This window comes from Pristiophorus japonicus, chromosome 23, assembly GCF_044704955.1.
Source record: "Pristiophorus japonicus isolate sPriJap1 chromosome 23, sPriJap1.hap1, whole genome shotgun sequence".
NCBI lineage: Eukaryota > Metazoa > Chordata > Chondrichthyes > Pristiophoridae > Pristiophorus > Pristiophorus japonicus.
Genome location: NC_091999.1, coordinates 14492548 through 14514740, shown reverse-complemented (window position 1 = coordinate 14514740; position 22193 = coordinate 14492548). Strand labels below are relative to the sequence as shown.

The 22193-nt window shown below is 44.7% G+C and overlaps 2 protein-coding genes across 5 annotated transcripts in view; both read left to right on the top strand.

Annotated features, from left to right (window-relative positions):
- The window catches only part of LOC139235305 (zinc finger protein 3-like), a 69931-nt gene extending 58433 nt beyond the window's left edge, over positions 1 to 11498 (top strand). For all 4 annotated transcript variants that reach the window (XM_070866453.1, XM_070866449.1, XM_070866450.1 and 1 more), the window contains 2 exons: positions 174 to 362; positions 10273 to 11498. In XM_070866453.1, coding sequence (XP_070722554.1) covers positions 10743 to 11393 — 651 coding nt within the window. In that variant the 5' untranslated portion in view covers positions 174 to 362; positions 10273 to 10742 and the 3' untranslated portion in view covers positions 11394 to 11498. The remainder of the gene's footprint in view (positions 1 to 173; positions 363 to 10272) is intronic.
- The window catches only part of LOC139235632 (zinc finger protein 239-like), a 786713-nt gene that overhangs the window by 368384 nt on the left and 396136 nt on the right, over positions 1 to 22193 (top strand). The window lies entirely within an intron of this gene.

Genomic DNA, 22193 nt, shown 5'->3' with positions numbered 1-22193 from the left:
GAGCCAGGGACACGCTGTGTAACCGGGCACAGACACTCTGCACAGCCCACACATCACTTGTTTCCCACTTGGCCCAGAAGGATGTATTAAATGCAACAATTCATTTGATTTGAATTTAAATAGTTTTGTTTATAAATTTAATTATGCTTCTCTAATTTTATTTCTGAACTCAGATTCACGGCCCCATTTTATTTCTTCCTCCGAGCCCTTTAACTTAATGTGGCAGCGTAATGTTGGCGAGTGGTGATTGATTGACCTGGGAACCAACAGGAAGAGAGGTCAGAGGCCGGAGAGCCCAGGGAGCAGCGTGTTCTGCAACCAATCGCGGTGCTTGAGGGGTGGATCCTGAGTCGGCCTGTCAGGTGAGTCTGTGTGAACCCCTGTTAAACAATTTATTTTTTAAAGTTAAATCCAGATTTCTTTTGTCAGCAAAACTGTTTAACATTTGTCAGTATTTTGTTCCCCTGGAGTTCCTATTATGAGTTTCAGACACTTCAGTGCCAAGTGGACCAGGTGTTTAAAGGCCATTCATTTCCCTCATGTCGCTGTTAGTTAAAGATACAGAGATTGATTTCCCTTCATTATGCATCTTTTGGAAGTAAACAAAAATCCTTTCTGTTAGCAGTGAGTCACATTCTGCACTGGGGGAGACGGCTGGTGGCTTCAGGCTTTAAAATTCTCATCCTCTTGTTCAAATCCCTCCAAGGCCTCGCCCCTCCCTATCTCTGTAACCTCCTCCAGCCCGCCAATCCTCTTAATAAGGAGAAACAATTTTCAGTGTCAGAAAGTTCAGTAACCAGAGGCTCAGATTGAATGTGATTGGCAAATGAACCAGATGCTACATGAGGGGACTAATGAAGCAGCGAGATGTTCTGGCCTGGAACACACTGCCTGTTAGGGTGGTGGAAGCAGATTCACTTGTAACTATCAAAAGAGACAAACATGAGTTGAAAAAATTTTCAGCGTTATGGGGCAAGAGTAGGACAGGAGTCCCCTGAGTGCATCTCGCTCACGAACCGGTTTTCAGTTCTGGATACTGATGAGGGCGATGGTTTCTCTGGGGAATGCAGCCAGAGCCATGTCCACGACACCGTGGGTGGCTCAGCTGCACAGGGCGGGGAGGAAGAAGAGTGGAAGAGCAATAGTGGTGGTGGATTTGATAGGGGAACAAACAAGCGCTTCTGCAGGCACAGACATGATTCCAGGATGGTATGTTGCCTCCCTGGTGCCAGGGTCAAGGATGTCACTAAGCAGCTGCAGGACATTGTTGAGGGGGGAGGATGAACATCCAGAGGTTGTGGTCCATATCGGGACCAATGACATCGGTAGAAAGAGGGATGAGATCCTGCAGGCAGATTTTAGGGAGCTAGGAAAGAGATTAAAAAACAGGAACTCAAAGGCAGTGATGTCCGGATTACTCCCGGTGCCCCGTGCTGGTGAGTACAGAAATAAGAGGATAGAGCAGATGAATGCATGGCTGGAGTTTGGTGCAGTAGGAAGGGCTTTAGATTCCTGAGGCATTGGGACTGTTTCTGGGGGAGGTGGGACCAGTACAAGCCGGACAGGTTGCACCTCAACCGGACCGGACAATATCCTCACTGGGGGTTTTGCTAGTGTTTGGAAGGCACAGGAAACAAAGGCTAGAAAATAGACAATAAGGGAGTTTGGCAGCGCTAAATGCCAGTGCCAGTGTGTTTCAATGGGATCACCTCTCATTCGTCTAAACTCCAGAGAGTATAGGCCCATTCTACACAAACTCTCATCATAAGACAGTCCTCTCATCCCAGGAATCAATCTAGAAATACTTCAATGCCAATGCAAGGAGTCTACGGATTAAGGCAGATAAGCTGAGGGCACAGACAGACATGTGGGGGTATGATATTGTAACTATTAGTGAAACATGGCTAAAAGAACTGCAGGAATGGCAGCTCAACATTCCTGGTTACAGGGTTTAAGACGAGATAGAGACGGGGATAAAAAAAAGGAGAGCGCATCGCAGTGTTGATTAAAGAAACAATTCCAGCTGTGGGGAGGGATGATATGTTCGAAGGATCATCAAATGAGGCCACATGGGAGAAGTGAAGAACAAAAAAGGGGCAGTCACACTGCTGGGGATGTACTATAGACCCCCAAACAGTCAGAGGGAGACAGAAGAGCAAATATGTCGGCACATTTCTGATATGTGCAAAAATAATAGGGCAGTAATAGTCGGGATTTCAACTACCTAAATATTAATTGGGATAGAATTAGTGTGAAAGATATTGAAGGAGCAGAATTCTTAAAATGCATTCAGGAGAACTTTTTTAGCCATTACGTAGCAAGCCCAACAAGAGATGGGGTGATTCTGGACTTAGGTTTAATTAATGAAGCTTGGACAGGTGGAAGGGGTATCAGTGGGAGAGCATTTTGGTGCTGGTGATCATAATTCAGTTAGATTTAGGGTAGTTATGGAAAAGGACAAAGGTGGACCAGGAATAAAATTTCCCAATTGGGGTCAAGCTAATGTTACTAAGCGGAGATGTGATTTATTCAAAGTGGACTGGAAACAGCTACTTGAAGGTAAATTAGTGTCAGAGCAGTGGGAGACATTCAAGAAGGAGATAACGAGGGTTCAGAGCAAGTATGTTCCCTTAAGATAAAGGGTGGGACTAATAAATCTAGAGCCCCTTAGAGTCAATCTAGAGTCAATATTAGAATATCAGAGATAGGAGCAGGAGTAGGTCATATGGCCCCTCGCGCCTGCTCCGCCATTCAATAAGATCATCGCCCTCAACTCCACTTTCCCACCTGATCTCCATATCCCTTGATTCCCCGAGAGTCCAAAAATCTATCTATCTCAGCCTTGAATAGATTGAGCATCCACAGCCCTCTGGGGCAGAGAATTACAAAGATTCACAACCCTCTGAGTGAAGAAATTTCTCATCTCTTGTCTTAAATGGCCTCCCCCTTATCTTGAGCCCCCGAGTTCTAGTCACTCCAGCCCGGGGGAATCGAGCTCTCAGCATCTAACCTGTCAATACCCTTCAGAATCTTATATGTTTCAATGAGATCCCCTCTCATTCTTCTGAACTCCAGAGAGTATAGGTCCATTCTACACAATCTCTCATCGTAAGACAGCTCTCTCATCCCAGGAATCAATCTTGTCAACCTCCGTTGCACCACCTCCAAGGCAAGTATATCTTTCCTTAGATAAGGAGACCGAAACTGCCCAGTACTCCAGGTGTGGTCTCACCAAGGCCCTGTACAATTGTAGCAATAGATCCTTACTCTTATACTCCACCCCCTTACTGCTTGCTGTACCTGCATGTTCGCTTTCTGTGTTTCTTGCACAAGGACACCCAAATCTCTCTCAACACCAACATTTAAAGTTTCTCACCATTTAAAAGATATTCTGTTTTTCTATTCTTCCCACCAAAGTGAATAACCTCACATTTCCCGACATTATACTCAATCTGCCACCTTACTGCCCGTTCACATCGTCTGTCTATATATCTTTGCACTCTTGTGTTCTGCTCACAGCTTACTGTCTCACCGAGCTTTGTATCGTCAGCAAATATTACACTCGGTCCCTTTATCTAGGTCATTAATATAGATTGTAAATAGCTGAGGCCCCAGCACTGATCCTTGCTGCACCCCACCAGTTACAGCCTGTCGGAAGCCCCGCCCCTCACACACTCCAATTGGTTGGAGGACCAACTGCCCATTCGGTCTTCCAGCTCCGCCCCACTCTTCCTATTGGTGGGGAGCTGCCATCAATTACCCGGGCAGTGTGAGCTGAGCATGTGCAGGCGGCGGTGGCAGACGCTGACGCAGGAGGTGAGCGAGCTCCAGGGAGCGGGTTAAAGAAACGCTGGGGGCAACAACACCGAGTGCAGCCCCGGGCCCGGATATAAACCGGGGAACATTCTCCCCACACCGGGGGGAGGGGGGGGATATAAAACGGGGAACATTCTCCCCACACCGGGGGGAGGATATAAACCGGGGAACATTCTCCCCACATCGGGGGTGTGATATTAACCGGGGAACATTCTCCCCACACCGGGGGATATAAAACGGGGAACATTCTCCCCACACCGGGGGGGGGGGGGGATATAAACCGGGGAACATTCTCCCCACACCGGGGGTGTGATATTAACCGGGGAACATTCTCCCCACACCGGGGGGGGGGGGATATAAACCGGGGAACATTCTCCCCACACCGGGGCGGGGAAATAAACCGGGGAACATTCTCCCCACACCGGGGGGAGGGGGGTTGGGATATAAACCGGGGAACATTCTCCCCACACCAGGGAGAGGGATATAAACCGGGGAACATTCTCCCCACACCGGGGGGGGGGGATATAAACCAGGGAACATTCTCGCCACACCGGGGGGAGGGGGGATATAAACCGGGGAACATTCTCCCCACACCGGGGGGGGGGGAGAAAACCGGGGAACATTCTCCCCACACCATGGGGGGGGGGGGGGGATATAAACCGGGGAACATTCTCCCCACACCGGGGGGGGGGGGAGGGGTTATATAAACCGGTGAACATTCTCCCCACACCGGGGGGGGGGGAGGGGATATAAACCGGGGAACATTCTCCCCACACCGGGGGGAGGGGGGATATAAACCGCGGAACATTCTCCCCACACCAGGGGGAGGGGGGATATAAACCGGGGAACATTCTCCCCACACCCGGGGAGAGGGGGATATAAACCGGGGAACATTCTCCCCACACCGGGGGGAGGGGGATATAAACCGGGGAACATTCTCCCCCTGCCTGCCGGGTCCTAGGTCCGCTCCAACTCGAAGGAGCGGTCAGTGCATGCGCTGTGTCTGTGTCAAACTCTCAGGGAGCGTCTGTAAATCAACGAGAAAAAGTAATGGACCAGGGAGCGTCTGTAAATGAAGGAGCAATGGTGACTGAGCAGGGAGCGTCTGTAAAGAATTCTAGAATCACAGAATATTGCAGCACAGAAGGGGGCCATTCGGCCCATCGAGTCTGCGCCGATACTTTCGGGGAGCAATCCGGTTATCCCGCTTCCCCCGCTCTTTCCCCAAATCCCTGCAATATCATTCTGCTTCAAGTGTTTGTCCAATTCACTTTTGAAGGCCACTATTGACTTTGTCTCCACCGCTCCGTCAGGCAGTGCATTCCAAACCCTAACCACTCCTTGTGGGAAAATGGTTTTCCTCATGTGACCTCTGTTTTTGCCAATCGCCTCAAATCTGTGCCCTCTGGTTATCAGTGTTACAAACAGTTTCTCTATTTATTCTATCTAATCTTCATGATTTTTAACACCTCTATCAAATCTCGTCTTAGCCTTCTCTGCTCCAAGGAGAACAATCCCAGCTTCTCCAGTCTCCACATAAATGAAGTTCTTCATCCCTGGCACCATTCCAGTAAATCTCTTCTATCCCCTCTCCAAAGCCTTTGTGTCCTTCCTGAAGTGTGCCCAGAATTGGGCCCAATCCTCCAGCTGGGGTCGAGCTCATGTTTTATATAGATTTAGCATAACTTCCCGGCTTTAGTACTCTGTGCCTCGATTTATAAAGCCCAGGATCCTTTACGCTTTATTAACAGCTTTGTTAACCTGTCCTGTGACCTTCAAAGATTTATTAAACTCTTTAAATATTTCAAAAAATGTAGCAGAAATGGAGAGTGGTCAGGGAGAGTCTGTAAAGGAAGGAGAAATGGAGAGTGGTCAGGGAGCGTCTGTAAAGGAAGGAGAAATGGAGAGTGGTCAGGGAGCGTCTGTAAAGGAAGGAGAAATGATGACTGGGCACGAAGCTCAATTAAAAAAATTCTCATCCTTATTTTCAAATCCCTCCGTGGCCTCGCCCCTCCCTACCTCTGTAACCTCCTCCAGCCCTACAACCCTTCAGGATCTCTGGCACTGCACATTCTGCACATTCCTGATTTTAATCACACCACCATTGGTGGCTAGGCCCTAAGCTCCAGAATTCCCTCCCTAAACATCTCCCTCCTCCTTTAAGACCCTAAGAACATAAGAAATAGGAGCAGGAGTAGGCCATTTGGCCCCTCGAGCCTGCTCCGCTATTCAGTAAGATCATGGCTCATCTGATCATGGACTCAGCTCCACTTCCCTGCCCGCTCCCCGTAACCCTTTACTCCCTTATTGTTCAAAAATCTGTCTATCTCCACTTTAAATATATTCAATGACACAGCCTCTACAGCTCTCTGGGGCAGAGAATTCCACAGATTTACAACCCTCTGAGAGAAGAAATTTCTCCCCATCTCAGTTCTAAATGGGCAGCCCCTTATTCTAAGACTATGTCCTCTAGTTTTAGATTCCCCTATGAGTGGATGCAAATATCCTCTCTGCATCCACCTTATCGAACCCCCTCATTATCTTATATGTTTCAATAAAATCACCTCTCATTCTTCTGAACTCCAATAGGCCCAACCTATTCAACCTATTTTCATAAGACAACCCCCTCATATCGGGAATCAACCTAGTGAACCTTCTCTGACAGCCTCCAATGCAAGGATATCTCCTTAAATAAGGAGACTAAAACTGTATGCAGTACTCCAGGTGTGACCTGACCAATACCCTGTATAGTTGTAGCAGGACTTCTCTGCTTTTATACTCCATTCCCCTTGCAATAAAGGCCAACATTCCATTTGCTTTCCTGATTACTTGCTGTACTTGCATACTAACTTTTTGTGTTTCTTGCACAAGGACCCCCAGGTCTCTCTGTACTGCAGCACTTTGCAATTTTTCTGCATTTAAATTATAATTTGCTTTTCTATTATTTCTGGCAAAATGGATAATCTCAGTTTCTCACATTATACTCCATCTGCCAAATTTTTGCCCACTCACTGAGTCTTTGCAGATTTTTTGTGTCCTCCTCACAATTTGCTTTCCCACCCATCTTTGTATCATCAGCAAACTTGGCTACATTACACTCTGTCCCTTCATCCAAGTCATTAATATGGATTGTAAATAGTTGAGGATCCAGCACCGATCCCTGCGGTACCCCACTAGTCAATGTTTGTCAACTGGAAAAAAAACCATTTATCCCGACTCTGTGTTTTCTGTTAGTTAACCAATCCTCTATCCATGCTAATATATTACCCCCAACCCCGTGAGCTTTTATCTTGTGCAGTAACCTCTTATGTGGCACCTTATCGAATGCCTTCTGGAAATCCAAATACACCACATCCGCTGGTTCCCCCTTATCCATCCTGCTCGTTACATCCTCAAAGAACTCCAGCAAATTTGTCAAACATGATTTCCCTTTCATAAAACCATGCTGACTCTGCTTGATGGAATCATGCTTTTCCAAATGTCCCATTACTGCTTCCTTAATAATGGACTCCAACATTTTCCCAACGACAGATGTTAGGCTAACTGGTCTATAGTTTCCTGCTTTTTGTCTGCCTCCTTTTTAAATAGGGGCGTTACATTTGTGGCTTTCCAATCTGCTGGGACTGCCCCAGAATCCAGGGAATTTTGGTAGATTAAAACCAATGCATCCACTCTGCAGCCATTTCTCTTAAGACCCTAGGATGTAAGGCATCAGGTCCAGGGGCCTTTTCCGCCTTTAGTCCCATTATTTTACCTAGTACCACTTCATTACTGTTAGTGGTTGTAATAAGTTCCTCCCTACCTATCGCCCCTTGATTATCCACTATTGGGATGTTTTTAGTGTCTTCTACCGTGACAAAATATTTGTTCAACGTCTCTGCCATTTCCCTGTTCTCCATTATTAATTCCCCAGTCTCATCATCCAGGGGACCAACATTTTCTTGAGCCACTCTTTTCCTTTTTAACCCTCTTTAAAATGTGCCTCTTTGACCCTCGGAGTCAAATTCTATCTGATAATGCTCCTGTGAAGCACCAGGGGCCATTTTACAGTGTTATTTCAAGACTGAGATAGATACATTTTTGGTGTTTTGGGGAATCGAGGGATATGGAGATCGGGCGGGAAAGTGGAGTTGAGGTTGATGATCAGCCATGATGTTATTGAATGGTGGAGCAGGCTCGAGGGGCCGTATGGCCTACTCCTGCTCATAACTCTTATGTTCTTAAAGGCTCTATATAAATGAAAGTTGTTGTTGTCTGTAAAAGAAGGAGAAATGGTGATGGGTCAGGGAGAGCATTTGATCAGACTGGGAGATATGGCAGATGGACAGCTTATCGGGAGCGATAGAGTGAGGGAAAGGAGAGAGAGAGAGAGAGACCATGTACACAAGAAATGAACTGTAAAGTTGGGTGGGGAAGAGGAGGTGGGGAAGTGACAGCAGACAAAAGGAGGCACAATGGGAGAAGAGAGAGTAATAAAAGACATATAGAAAATAAAAAGACTTACATTTATTTTGCACCTTTCACCACCACCAGATGCCCCAATTAAGTTCTTTTTGAAGTGTAGTCACTATCGCAATGTAAGAAACGCAGCAACCAATTTACAATGTGATAATGACCAGATAATCTGCTTCACTGATGTTAAGGGAAAATATTGGCCAGGACATCGGGGATAACTCCCCTATTCTGCTTGAAATAGTGCAATGGGACCTTTTACGTCCACCTGAGGGAGCAGACGGGGCCTCGGTTTAACATCTTTTCCAAAAGACAGCACCTCCGCCAGTACAACAGTCCCTCAGCACTGCACTGGAGCATCAGCCGAGATTTTTGTGTTCATGTCTCTGGAGTGCGACGTGAACCCACAACCTTGTGACCCAGAGGCAAGTGTGTTACCCACTGAGTCACAGCTGACACAAATACTGACATAGTTAGAGCAGATTAGCTCAGTTGGAGATGTTAGATGATGCATTTATCAATGCTTAGACATTTTATCTATTCCTCAAAATCATCTCACGAACACCCTGTACAGTTGCAGCAAGACTTATCTACTTTTATACTCCATTCCCCTTGCAATAAAGGCCAACATTGCATTTGCCTTCCTGAATACTTGCTGTACCTGATGCTAACTTTTTGTGTTTCATGCACAAGGACCCCCAGATCCCTCTGTCCCGCAGCATTTTGTAGTCTCCATTTAAATAATAATTTGCCTTTTTATTCTTCCTACCAAAGTGCATAACCTCACATTTTCCCACATTATACTCCTTCTGCCAAATTTTTTCCCACTCACTGAGCCTGTCTATAACCCTTTGCAGATTCTTTGTGTCCTCCTCACAACTTGCTTTCCCACCTATCTTTGTATCAGCAGCATATTTGGCTGCAGTGCACTCCGTCCCTTCATCCAAGTCATTAATATCGATTGTAAATAGTTGAGGCCCCAGCACTGATCCCTGTGGCACCCCACTAGTTACAGTTTGCCAACCTGAAAATGACCCATTTATCTGTGTTTTCTGTTAGTTCGCCAATCCTCCATCTATGCTAATATATTACCCCCAACCCTGTGAGCTCTTATATTGTGCAGTAACCTTTTATCTGGCACCTTATCGAATGACTTCTGGAAATGCAAATACACAACTGCTACTGGTTCCTCTTCATCCACCCTGCTCGTTACATCCTCAAAGAATTCGAGCAAATTTGTCAAACGTGATTTCCCTTTCATAAAACCATGCCGTCTCTGCTTGACTATTATGATTTTCTAAATGTCCTGCTACTATTTCCTTAATAATGGACTCCAGCATTTTCCCAATGATAGATGTGAGGCTAACTGCTCTATAGTTTCCTGCTTTCTCTCTCCCTCTCTCCCTTGTTGAATAGGGGTGTTGCATTTGAGGTTTTACAATCCACTGGGACCTTGCCAGAATCCAGGGAATTTTGGTCGATTACAACCAATCCATCCACTCTCTCTGCAGCCACTTCTTTTAAGACCCCAGGATGCAGGCCATCGGGTCCAGGGGACGTCCACCTTTAGTCCCAATAGTTTGTCCAGTACTTTTTCTCTAGTGATAGTGATTGTTTTAAGTTCCTCGCTCCCTGTGACCCCTTGATTATCTATTATTATTGGGATGCTTTTAGTGTCTTCCACCGTGAAGACCAAACAAAATATTTGTTTAAAGTCTCTGCCATTTCCCTGTTTCTCATTATTAATTCCCCGTCTCATCCTCGAAGGGACCAACGTTTATTTTAGCTATCTCTTCCTTTTTATATATCTGTAGAAGCTCTGACTGTATTTATATTTCTTGCCAGTTTACTCTCAACCTACCTTCTCCCTCTTTATTATTTTTATTAAGTCAATACTTAAAACCACACAGCAGAAGGAAAGAATGTTCCATAGAAACTAGATTTGTCTCTTCTGAATTTCAATCCTGTACTGACAGTGATGACTTTTGTAAACTCCTTTTGCAGGGTGTTAGAAGGGGAGGATTTGAAGAAGGGAAACTCAAACTAAACGTCACGTCGTGATCAGATAGAGTCACTCGATTCATCAGGACTTGAATATCATCGACGTTTGAATGTGGAAGGAGAAATGTTTTTTTGTTTTGTCTGTGGGGAAAGATTACAAACATCAGTGTGACTGAAAAAGCACTGAGACACACACACCCGAGTGAGAGTGTTTCGGTGCACTGATTGTGGAAAGAGCTTTAACCAGTTACCCATCCTGAAAAACCATCGTACCATTCACAGCGGGGAGAAACTGTAAACGTGTTGTGTGTGGAGGAGGCTTCAACTGATCATCCAACCTGGAGAGACGGAAGCACACCCGCACCACGGAGAAGCCATGGAAATGTGGGGACTGTGGGAAGGGATTCAGCTATCTGTCTGCGCTGCAAATTCATCAACACAGTCACACTGGGGAGAGGCCGTTCACCTGCCCCATGTGTGGGAAGGGATTCACTCGGTCATCCGACCTGCTGATACACCAGCGAGTTCACACTGGGGAGAGGCCATTCATCTGCTCTGATTGTGGGAAGGGATTCAGTGTGTCATCCCGCCTGCTGACACACCAGCGGGTTCACACCGGCGAGAGGCCGTTCACCTGCTCAGAGTGTGGGAAGCGATTCACTCAGTCATCCAGCCTGCTGACACACCAACGAGTTCACACTGGGGAGAGGCCATTCACCTGCTCAGAGTGTGGGAAGCGATTCACTCATTCATCCAGCCTGGTGATACACCAGCGAGTTCACACTGGGGAGAGGCCGTTCACCTGCTCTGAGTGTGGGAAGGGATTCACTGTGTCATCCGACCTGCTGACACACCAGCGAGTTCACACTGGGGAGAGGCCGTTCACCTGCTCGGAGTGTGGGAAGCGATTCACTCAGTCATTCCGCCTGCTGACACACCAGCGAGTTCACACTGGGGAGAGGCCGTTCACCTGCTCTGAGTGTGGGAAGGGATTCACTGTGTCATCCAGCCTGCTGAGACACCAGCGAGTTCACACTGGGGAGAGGGCGTTCTCCTGCTCTGAGTGTGGGAAGCGATTCATTCGGTCATCCCACCTGCTGAGACACCAGCGAGTTCACAAGTGACTGCAGTGGTTGGATTCTGCTATCATTGCAGCTGTTAATCACATCCCGACTGAATCGTGTCCATTCCGACAGTTGAAGTTTGTTTCTGATGATAATAACCCTATAACTGGGCTGGAATATAATATTTTGATGTTTCAATAACAGAGTGTGTCGACATTTAATGTTCCAAGATAAGAGGAGACTAATTGATGTCCTGTTACTGACTGCACCATTTTGGGGCCTTTTCTCCTTTCTAACTCTGGATTATTTCAGTTCTCTTACCTTCGGTTACTCTCGTGGACAAATGCCTGTTCCCCTTGCCTTCCAGAGTGCCTCTCCTAGCCTTGGTATTGTGGGAAGGTGTCGGTAACATGCCTGGGAGCCCTGAACACAAAACCCAGTCTGTGAATCACGTTCAGATACTGGACTTAGCGTGTGCCCCACAGCATCTCTCTCACCTTCGATGTGTGAATGGAGCATCACGCCTGCAAACCTGGGTTCAATTTAAATTTGAATCCACTCAGGAAATGTATTTAAGAAAATACAGATCACATCAAATAATTGCCAACGGTTTCGAGTCAACAAGATGAACAAGTAAATACATCCCGGCCCAATATTCCAGCTCTACATTCACAGGAGAAAGTCTGTTATCAAACTCCTCGAGTAGACAGAATAGAGAACAATGCTAACTCTAAGAATATCTAGCATCTGTTGTAAATATCTTTCAAATCCCGACTGATACAATCTGGCGTTTTCCTTTCAGTTGAAGTGAATGGAAGATGAGAGGGGTGTTGGCATAGGGAACTCGGTTAATTCAGCTTCTGAAAGGTGTTCATTCCATATCGGGGAAAATGTGGTTATCATTAGAGAGAGATTTCACTGAGCAGCAGTTGGTGTTTGCAACCAACTGGCCGAGGATATTTTCATCATAGAATGTTTAGATTAGAAATATTATGTTAGAATAAGAAGAGTTCAAAGACTAGTGGTTTGTGCTTGTCACAGGAAGACCAGTGCTTCCAACATTGTTGATGCATGTTGAAGAAAATGCAGACTTGTGTCTCTGGACTATGCCGTAGCCAAAGACGACCATATTAGGCAATGCCAGTTCCAGTTGGATAAGAGGTTGATGGCATAGCAAAAGATCCAGCAGTTAAAACAAAATTATCTCCAGTTATCTGCAGACATCGAATGTTGCAGCATGCTGACAAAGTTGGACTTAAGAATTTAAAGTATTGAGTTAAATTATTGGGATTGATTGTTATTGAATTGAATTGTTATAGAATGGAAAAGTGGTGAAGTTATGCTAAACTTGTATTGAACCTTGGTTAGACTTTGTGTGTGCAATTCTGGTCACCATATTATACAAAGGATATGGAGGCCCTGGAGAGGGTGCAGAGAAGATTTACAAGGAAGATACCAGAAAGGCGATCGTATACCTATCAGGAAAGGATGGACAGGCCGGGTCTCTTTTCTCTTGAAAAAAGAAGGCTGAGGGGTGACCTAATGTCTTTAAAATGATGAAAGGTTTTGATCGAGTAGACACAGTGTTTCCACTTGTGGGGACCAGCATAATTAGAGGCCATCAACATAAGATAGTCACCAAGAAATCAAATCGGGAATTCAGAAGAAACCTCTACCCAGAGAGTGGTGAGAATGTGGAACTCGCTGCCACAGGGAGTGGTTGAAGCGAATAGTATCGATGCATTTAAGGGGAGGCTAGACAAGTATATGAGGGAGAAGGGAATCGAGGGTTATGTGGATATAGTTAGATGAGGAAAGAAGGGAGGAGGCTCGAGTGGAGCATAAACGCCAGCATGGACTGGTTGGGCCGAATGGCCTGTTTCTGTGTCGTATATCCGATGTAATCCTATTGTCCAAGTCACACTGCTCGAAGGGGAAGATAAATGACTTGCATCCAAACGCGATTGTTACTTTTGTCTTCTTTGTAAAATGACAAAGTCTGGGCATAATTTGTTTGTGAAATTAAAACTGATTTTATATATATATATATATATATATATATATTGCTAAGTGTCGCTGGTCAAACACATGGGAAGGAAAATTTAACTGAAAATTGAGATAATTAAGTTTTATTTTTGAAAAAGTCCCGTCTCTGTGGTTCTGTCCAAACTATGTATTCAGAAATAAGTTTTTGGGGGTGACTGTTATGCTCAAGGTAACTACATCCTTCCTCTTGTAGACTGAATTGCTCTCTGGCGTATTTTGGAGAATAAAAGGTCCAAGAAGAGGTTTGGTTAAATAAAATTAAACAAAGAAACTGGGTCAAAACTTGGACCAAGTGGGAATGTTTGATTGATGTTTAAAAGACAGTATGATAATATTGTATCAGACAGTAAAGTTCCTCCGGGCTCATGAATGAAATGGTGAACACTGTATAAAATGTAATGAGAGGAAATGAGTGAGGATATAAGAAAAAAACAGGAAAGTTACACCTCCAAATAGAAATTTTTCTTAACTCATTGTTCCTGGGCAAATTGTCATAAATCACCTGGGTACAATCTGGTGTTAATGTAAATTCTTGTTCAAGTCAGGGAAGTGTAGGAAATTGCTAAGATTTCTCTGAGATGTTTGTGTCATTGCCTACACTGAACAATAAGAAAACTGAATTTGATCACCTGGCCACTACCCGAGACATCGGGACCGTGCAGAGGGAGATGAGCAAAGATCTTCAGACACCCCACGATCTTTTGATAAGATCACCTCAAATGGCTTGGATCAGATGTCACATGTGGCATGATACTGGGATACCGCTGCGTGTGTGTGTGAACGAGTCTCAGGCATGCTCAGTTATCGACAACAGCACAACATGAAATGGCTAATGTGGCACAGGAGAGTGAAGAACGTTTTAAACCATCAAGGCCGTGACACATTCTCCATAGAGAAACCGACTTTGAAATAATCAGGATAGAGGCATTAGAATTAACAGTAGCGAGAATGCTGATCAAATTAGGATTTCCTTACAGCTAGAATGGTCATCAGTTTCAAGGCCTCCACTAAGTACTGAACAAAGAAAGCTTGTAGAGAGGATAAAAACAAAAAAAATCAGCCTGTCTCTGTCTGGACAAGGTGGCCATGGCTGTGTACAGATCAAGTACAAGCTGAAGGTGGGAGATAAGGAGGCCAGACCTCACAGGCTCCATAACAAAACATGGATCCAAGTGAGAGGCGATCTCCAGGAGGAAGCTGAGGACCTCAAAAGGGTTAGTTTTGGCATCCGTGATAAACCGAGGCAGAGACTCTCAAAAGCATAATTTTGGTGGCAATAGAGAAAGAACCCTGAAGCCTGCTCCTTGGGAAGATTGGGAGACCAGGAAAACTCCCCTGAACCAGATGGGTTGGGACACACTCTGACCCCAAACACTAAATTAATAGTGTTCACTTAAAGAGTTAGTATCACTCCAGGACAATAAGTAATTCAAGACCATTATAAAATATTTCAATACAAACTAAAAAGGTAATGATGGCAGGTTCACTATTGGTTTACCAAGTACAAATGCTGATAGTGATCATCATATGTGGGACTTAAATAAAATGACATCCCACCTCACAAAAAGAACTTGACCTGTCCGATTCAGTAAAAGAACCCACATTTTAATGGACTAGAAGTAACTGAATCAGGAAATGTATTATATAACAATGTGCGTTTTTAAATTGTGAATTAAAATCAAAAGATTTAAACATGAGCTTGAATCTTTCAACTTGATTATGTGAAGGGAGATATTCACAGTTAATAGACAAAATTGGAAGAGAATTAGTAAAGGATGTGTTAGTAAAGAATAGAAAACAGGAACCAAGGGATGAGGAAGATGGGGAACACAAGGAGAATCAGTTTAAATCGCAAGGAAAGTGAGAGCTGACAGGATAGCTCAGAATAGGAGCCACAGCAAGGTTAGTAGGAGTAAACAGAATAGATATAGAAAGTGAATGGGAACACGATGTGGCTTACTGGAGGTATCATGTGTAGCCTTTGTGACATTTATGATGAATGTGGTACAGAAGGGACTAGACAAGAGAGAGAGTAATCAAATCCCTTTGTTTATTCATGAAGGACAACTGAGAAAATGGTTTAGGGGAATAAAGTCACAGGCTTTGATGTGATGCAGCCAATAGGAATGGGGATTTTGTCCCCTAGGGAAGGAGAAAGAAGTGAAGATATTAGACCAGTGGGATTGGTCTTGCCTTTGCTAAGGAAAAATGGAAATGAAACAAAACCTTGGACGGTGTATAGGGTAGAATCGTTTGCAAGGATGGAAGACTGAGTTAGATCCGATCCATAAACAGTATGAGGAATATCCAAGATATCTGATTCAGAAGGGAGGAACTTGGATAGCACCAGATATGCAGTGTTGTACTCTGAAAGGAGCAACATTGACGGGGAAGGAGGTAATCTGTATAAAGAATTAGAAGGGGTAAGCTGCAGGACAAGTTATAACGAACCACAGAAGGCTGAAAACCAAGGGTGGGATAGGTGTATTGCCTGAAAAAGAAGGAATACAACTAAAGGGAGAGTGTACCCCAGCGATCGTTAGAGGAAATATACGGCATATGACATGAAGCGTGACATGGTAATAACACAGTGAAGCTGGTATTGATTGTGCGTAGTGCAAGCAAGAAGGAATTCAAGCTAAAAAGTGGGGTGGGACCCCAGGATCCTAAGAAAATTGGCCAGTGGGATAAAATGCTAGCTGAAATAAATAGAAAATTAATAAAAGAAAAGAAAAATGTTGGAAAAGCAAATTGAATTTACAAAGGACAGTTTGTTTTTACCAAAAGATACAAATGCGAACTTGAAAGCTGCAGCAGCTTGAAAGAGAAACAAAGATGTTGAGGAAAATGGACTGGAGGAAGATCATCAAATTACAAAATCTAATTTGAAGAAACGAGATTTAAATTGGCTGTGAAAAAGATATTGGTTTAAATATAAAAACTTACGAGTTAAACCCGACAAAGCTTTGTGCTGAGAAAGAGAAACAACGATGTTTAACTATGGACTGGAGTAAGGTCATCAAAAAATGATTACGTTCGGATTCAAAAGGGGGAAAAGTAGTAAGCTAGGCGAACTCAGCACAGAAAGAAAAAACTGGGAGTTACAGAATTCTTAAAAAAGATGGACTGGCACCGAAGATTAGATTTTGTGCCGAGAGAAATAAAACACAAGATTTGCTCAGTGAACGGGATCGTAAAAAAAACAAACTGCTGGAATGTATATAGATTGCGTGGAAATTGGATTTCTGTAAACAGAATAGCTATAAAAATGTGTGGTCTCGCTTTAAATCAATGAAAAACTCGTTGGCAAGGATTTGAATTGGATGTGTAGAGAAATTGGAGTTTAATCTAAAATGCTGCCTTTACCGCTGAGAAGGTTTTATTATGACAACTTTACTAATAATTTCTGCTATTTTAATGGATTCCTAATTTCTTATCAAGTTTTGAAAGCACAAAGATTTGGGGAAATATTTTCAGATGAACACCCGAAGTTACGTAATGACGTCAGACCTTCTTACAAACTTGTAGTGGAGTTAACCCATTCCATTGATAGCTGTTGTATTTATACTGGACATTATTAGTTTGGATTTCTTAATAAAAGAAAGAAGACTCACCTGACAGACAGAGGACATGGTGGGATAGTCAGAATAAAAATAAAACGAAGAAAGCCTATGCAATAATACTTGCCTGCAACAGAGGACAGATAGATACTCAAACAAAACAAATTCAAGAGTTAGAAGCTAAGATAAATAAGCTGGAAGAGATAAAGACAGGACCAGACGGATAGTGCAGTGCACTATCCCTACGGTGTACCCCACGGTGGGTAAGTGTAGTCCACAACCCCAACCTAACAATCAATCAGACAGGGATAATGACTGCAGAGTCGAGGGGCCCCGGCACATGATAATGGCTATTTATCAGTGACACCGATACACACCACCACCATTCGCTCCAGCGGATGTAGAGCAGCCCACATTACCAAACAGGAGGTGTCCCTCAGCCCACAGGAGACAAATTCTATTGAATAAGTTACCAACCGCTAAAGCAAAATAGTAGAAATACAGAATTCTGACAAAAGTTTGGAGTAGAATATTTTGACTCAAAAGGTTTGGGGAGTATGGGGAACGAAAGTGGATTGAATATAAAAACCACTCTGGGGCTGATGACCGCAACAGAAATGATGCAGCATTCTTGAAAATGTTTAAGGATAGACTATGAAAGGCACATCAAAAGATAATTAAGTGTGTATTTAACATTGGAGATGATTATGATGAAACTTTGGAATGGGCAGAACATGCAGAGGAGTTAAAGTTAGAACAAAGGCATAAAAGAGCGAAAATAGCAGCTACAGCAGTAGCAGCCGAGATGAAGGAGGAAGAGCCGCACTCCCGCGCAGCTCACCTGATATGTTTAAACTGCAACTTCAGTAGGGATTGCCCGCAGAAAAGCAGAGGTCACGGAAATTCTAAAGGGAGATGTCAAAATTGTGGTAAACTTGGACATTTGGCCAAAGATTGCTGGAGTAATGGGGGAGGCGCAGGAAGGCGAGGTCACCAACAGGCAAAGAAGGAAACACCATTAACCAGGGAAGATCTGATGGACATGCTCAGAAAGGTACCAGCACCACTGGTACCACTGCCATCACTGCCCCAACCCGAGAACACCCAACTTAGATTTGCCCCTGACCCATAGGATCGTCAACTTACAAATAGAGGGTGGGGGATATCAGAAAGCAACCCTAAGTGAGATGGTGTTGTTAGAAGTACAGGGGTAATGCTACCTGCTCAGTTTTGGTGCTGTCAGAATACAGAAGACAACATATTGGGCATCGATACATTAAGGGAGATAGGGGTACTGATAGATCCTCAGCATAACCGGATAATTTTGGGGGATCAGCACGAAAACCGAATTAAGTTCGAACACCCGGGACACCAGCAGCAACGAGTGGTAGGAACAACCATAATCCAACCCGAGTGAGAAACAAAGGCTGTATGGGGTAGCGTGTGCCAATTATACCGACTCTGTGGGCACAATGCAAACAAGATTATGGATTAGCAGAGATATCACCCATCAAAATTCCTGGACCCGAACACAAAGCTCACCGACAGTTCCAATTAACACCCGAAGCTGAGGTAGCAGTCTTCAGATAGTGCAGGAATTAGAGGAGCAAAGTGTATTGAAACATGTAATAGCCTCCATTAATTCACCTGTGTGGCTGATAAAGAAACCCAACAGGTCTTACCGACTGACTATCGATTATACCGCCCTGAATAAGGTGACTTCCAGAGAACAGCCAATAGTGGCAATTCCGGACACAGTTTTTAATGGCTTGGATCCAGAACATAAGATATTCACCGTGCTGGATATAGCGAATGGAACTTGGACCATTCCCGTAGACAAAGAGTCCCAAGGAAAATTTGCCTTCACGGTAAAGGGAAAACAATACACATGGCAGGAGTACCACAGGGATTCAATAACAGCCGGAGCATATTTAATGGAATATTGTCAGGGATTTTGGATCCAGTAGACGTAGGAGAAGGAAGGAGCAAAGTAACATATCTGGGATACATAATATCATAATGGAAGAGACAGATGCCCGAGGACAGTAAGGAAGCAATTCAATCAATCCCCAGGCCAGGAACCGTGAAAGGGGTCAGGCAGGTAATACTACTGCAGAAATGTTATTCCAGAATATGCCGAGATGGCCTAACCTATATTGACCAGGTCAAACCATCCCAAGAGCCAGTAAACTGGGGCCCAGATCAAGAAACTGCATGTGTGCGGTTAAAACAAACTCACAAGTGCTCCAGCCCTGGGACTACCAAACCAGAATAGGCCCTTTCACGTCTATACCTACCACATTAACCATCATTATAATGCTGTAGTGATTCAACTACATGGGGACAGGCATAGACCGTGGCATATTACTCAGATAAACCGCAACCTGTAGCTGCAGGAGTGTCCAGGTGCGTTGCTGCCCTCGACTGTGCGGCTGGGGCCATCAGAGTTAACGAAACAATAATAATGTCAGGATGCATTATTCTACAAACCCAGCATACCTTAGTAGAATTACTTAACAATGGAAGGCTAAAAACAGTTTTCGATGCACAAAGGGCAAGGTGGTAAATAATGCTCTCCCCCCTCCTCTCCCGCCGCCCCCCCCCCCACCCCACCCAACGGGACGGTAACAATAATAAAAGACGCCTGCAGGGGTGGATCATTACAGAGGGAGAGGAGCATCAGTGTAGCCCAACAGAGGAAGATGAGGAAAGTAGTCAGGCAAGTGAAACCTCGCTTGAGGAGGCAGACATGGATCTATATGTAGATGAGTTTCGGTGCTATATCAATGGGACACCACAGAGGGGATGGGTCGTGGTAGATAGCAGCGGTCAGGCCAAAGGGGAAAGACGGTTAGAAGAGAATCCATTAGCTCAAGTGGTTGAATTAGTGGTTCTCACTGAGGCTCTGAGGCTGGCTAGGGGAAAATGAGTAAACGTCTATACAGACAGTTGATACGCTTTCGGAGTAGTGCATGATTATATGATAGCCGGGAGCAGACGGGGATACATGACCTCAGAAGGAGGGCCGATTAAACATGAGGAGATTGGGAAACATCTAGTGGAAGCCTTCCTCCTACCCCAGGAGTGTGTGATAATAAAGATCAAAGCACACGTAAAAAATAATGATCAGTATGAACAAGGGAATGCATGGACAGATGAAGCAACCAACCGAGTGGCAGAGACAGGTACACTGGCCAGGGAAGCCCAAGGCGGAGCATGTACAATTGGACCAGAGGAAGTAAACATGCTTGAGGTACAGGGAGAGGCCACTCCGCAGGAACAGAAGGGGTGGAAGCAGAGAGGGCCAAACAAGGGACCAACGGGATATGGAGAAAAGATGGGAATGTGGTGGCCCCAGAATGCATCCAGGGGAGCCTATTAAATTTATACCACGGGTATTTCCATACTGGTAGAACCAACATGATAAGCTCGATGTCCAGATGCTGGTGGTGGAAGGGAATATCTAGAGATATAGAGGACCTCTGCAGAAGGTGCGTGATATGCGCAAAATACAACCCAGGGGGGAAAGTAAAGGTCGGAATGGGACATCAGCCCCGACCGAAGGGAATCTGAGAAAATTTGCAGGTAGATTTTACTGGACCATTATCCAGCAACAAGGGGAAAACATACTGCTTAGTTATAATAGACACGTTTATGAAGTGGGTAGAAGCTTTCGCCACGAGGAATCGTTCAGTAGAAACCATGGCCAGGATCCGAGCAAAGGAAATAATGGCACTACAGCTGAACTCAGATCAAGGTTCACACTTCACAGGGAAGATAATGAAGCAGGCCTGCGCCTAGGGATTAGGCAAAAACTATCCCACATCAATGAGACTGGAAAGGGATGGGTAGACAGGATACCCCGAGTATAAATAAAGCTCAAGGCAACCCCTAGTCGGACGACAGGAATAATACCCTTTGAACTAAAAAAATATGGAAATCTGTAATGGAACTCTGTAAGCAGTTGCATGATTCAGAGTCAAAGGTTAGAGATCAGCAAATCAAGGATTTAGAGAACGACACTAACAAAAACAAGTTCCAAACACCCCAAATAGGCAGTCAAGAGATTACCCCAGAGAGGTTCGGGATCGCATCCAAATGGATTGGTCTCTATCAGGTAATCATGGTAAGTTATGGTACTTATAAGGAGTATCGGCAAGTGGAAACACTGGACCCAGTTAAAAAAGCATGGTCACTAACTAACCAGTGACAACCGGAAAATATTGCTTTTTGCAGGACTCGAGTGCTCGTGGAAATAACGTGGAGTAACGCAGCCTCATATCAGGGACAACAGACTGAGGGATGGCTCGGCCTATATTACAGGGACTTGGGCAACATTAGTTTAATAAAACATCAAAAACACTGATGGCGATGGACGGAGCAATAGTAGAGTTAAATAACGGGCATAAAACAACGTTACAAGGAAACGAAACAACATTGGGGATGAGCCAATATTACAGGACCATAATTAGTGGGATTAAGACCGCGGTGTGTTTTATAATCAGGAGGGACAAACATACTGCACCCGGGGAAGGGGGTGCAGATTTCACTAACATCTATGAATGGTGGTGGAGGGATATCTCCAGCGATAGACCCACCAACACGGCCCCATCCACTACTTTAGCAACAGTGAGCACTACCAGGGCCTCGACCATCACACCCCTAGCGCCACAAACCTGTCCAACTGTGAACACTGGGGCAAAAGAGAAATTGATAAGGCAGACCAAGGATAAGATACACTTCAGGGTATGTCAGCGATTAATTACTGTATTCATAAATTTCAACAATATAACTATTCCCAACATCTGCGGGTTAAACAGTAAACGCCTGTATAGAAACCTGACCCTGCGAGCACTTAATGGCCTTGAATCAAAAGCCATGAAGTTTATTGTGGAAAGAGGGTCAGGTAAAAAACGGGACTGGGGAAAAAGAGGGATACTAGAAAAGGTACATGGTACACAGGATACGCGGCGGGATACACTGCAGAATACGCGGCGGGATACACTGCAGAATACGCGACGGGATACGCGGCGGGAGTTGCGACACTATAGACCTACACACGATAGATGAGTGAGTTAATGCCCGAACACAAACCTTGCAGGGATTGCTGGAAAGGGATGAGGATAATGAAACGTTATAGGCGCAACTGGGTAATGGCGCAGAAAGGGAATTATTACAGTGGCCCAAACATTGCGAGACCATGCCAGAACTTTCAATGAATAGAGCAGAATGGAACTTAAATAAAACCATACTG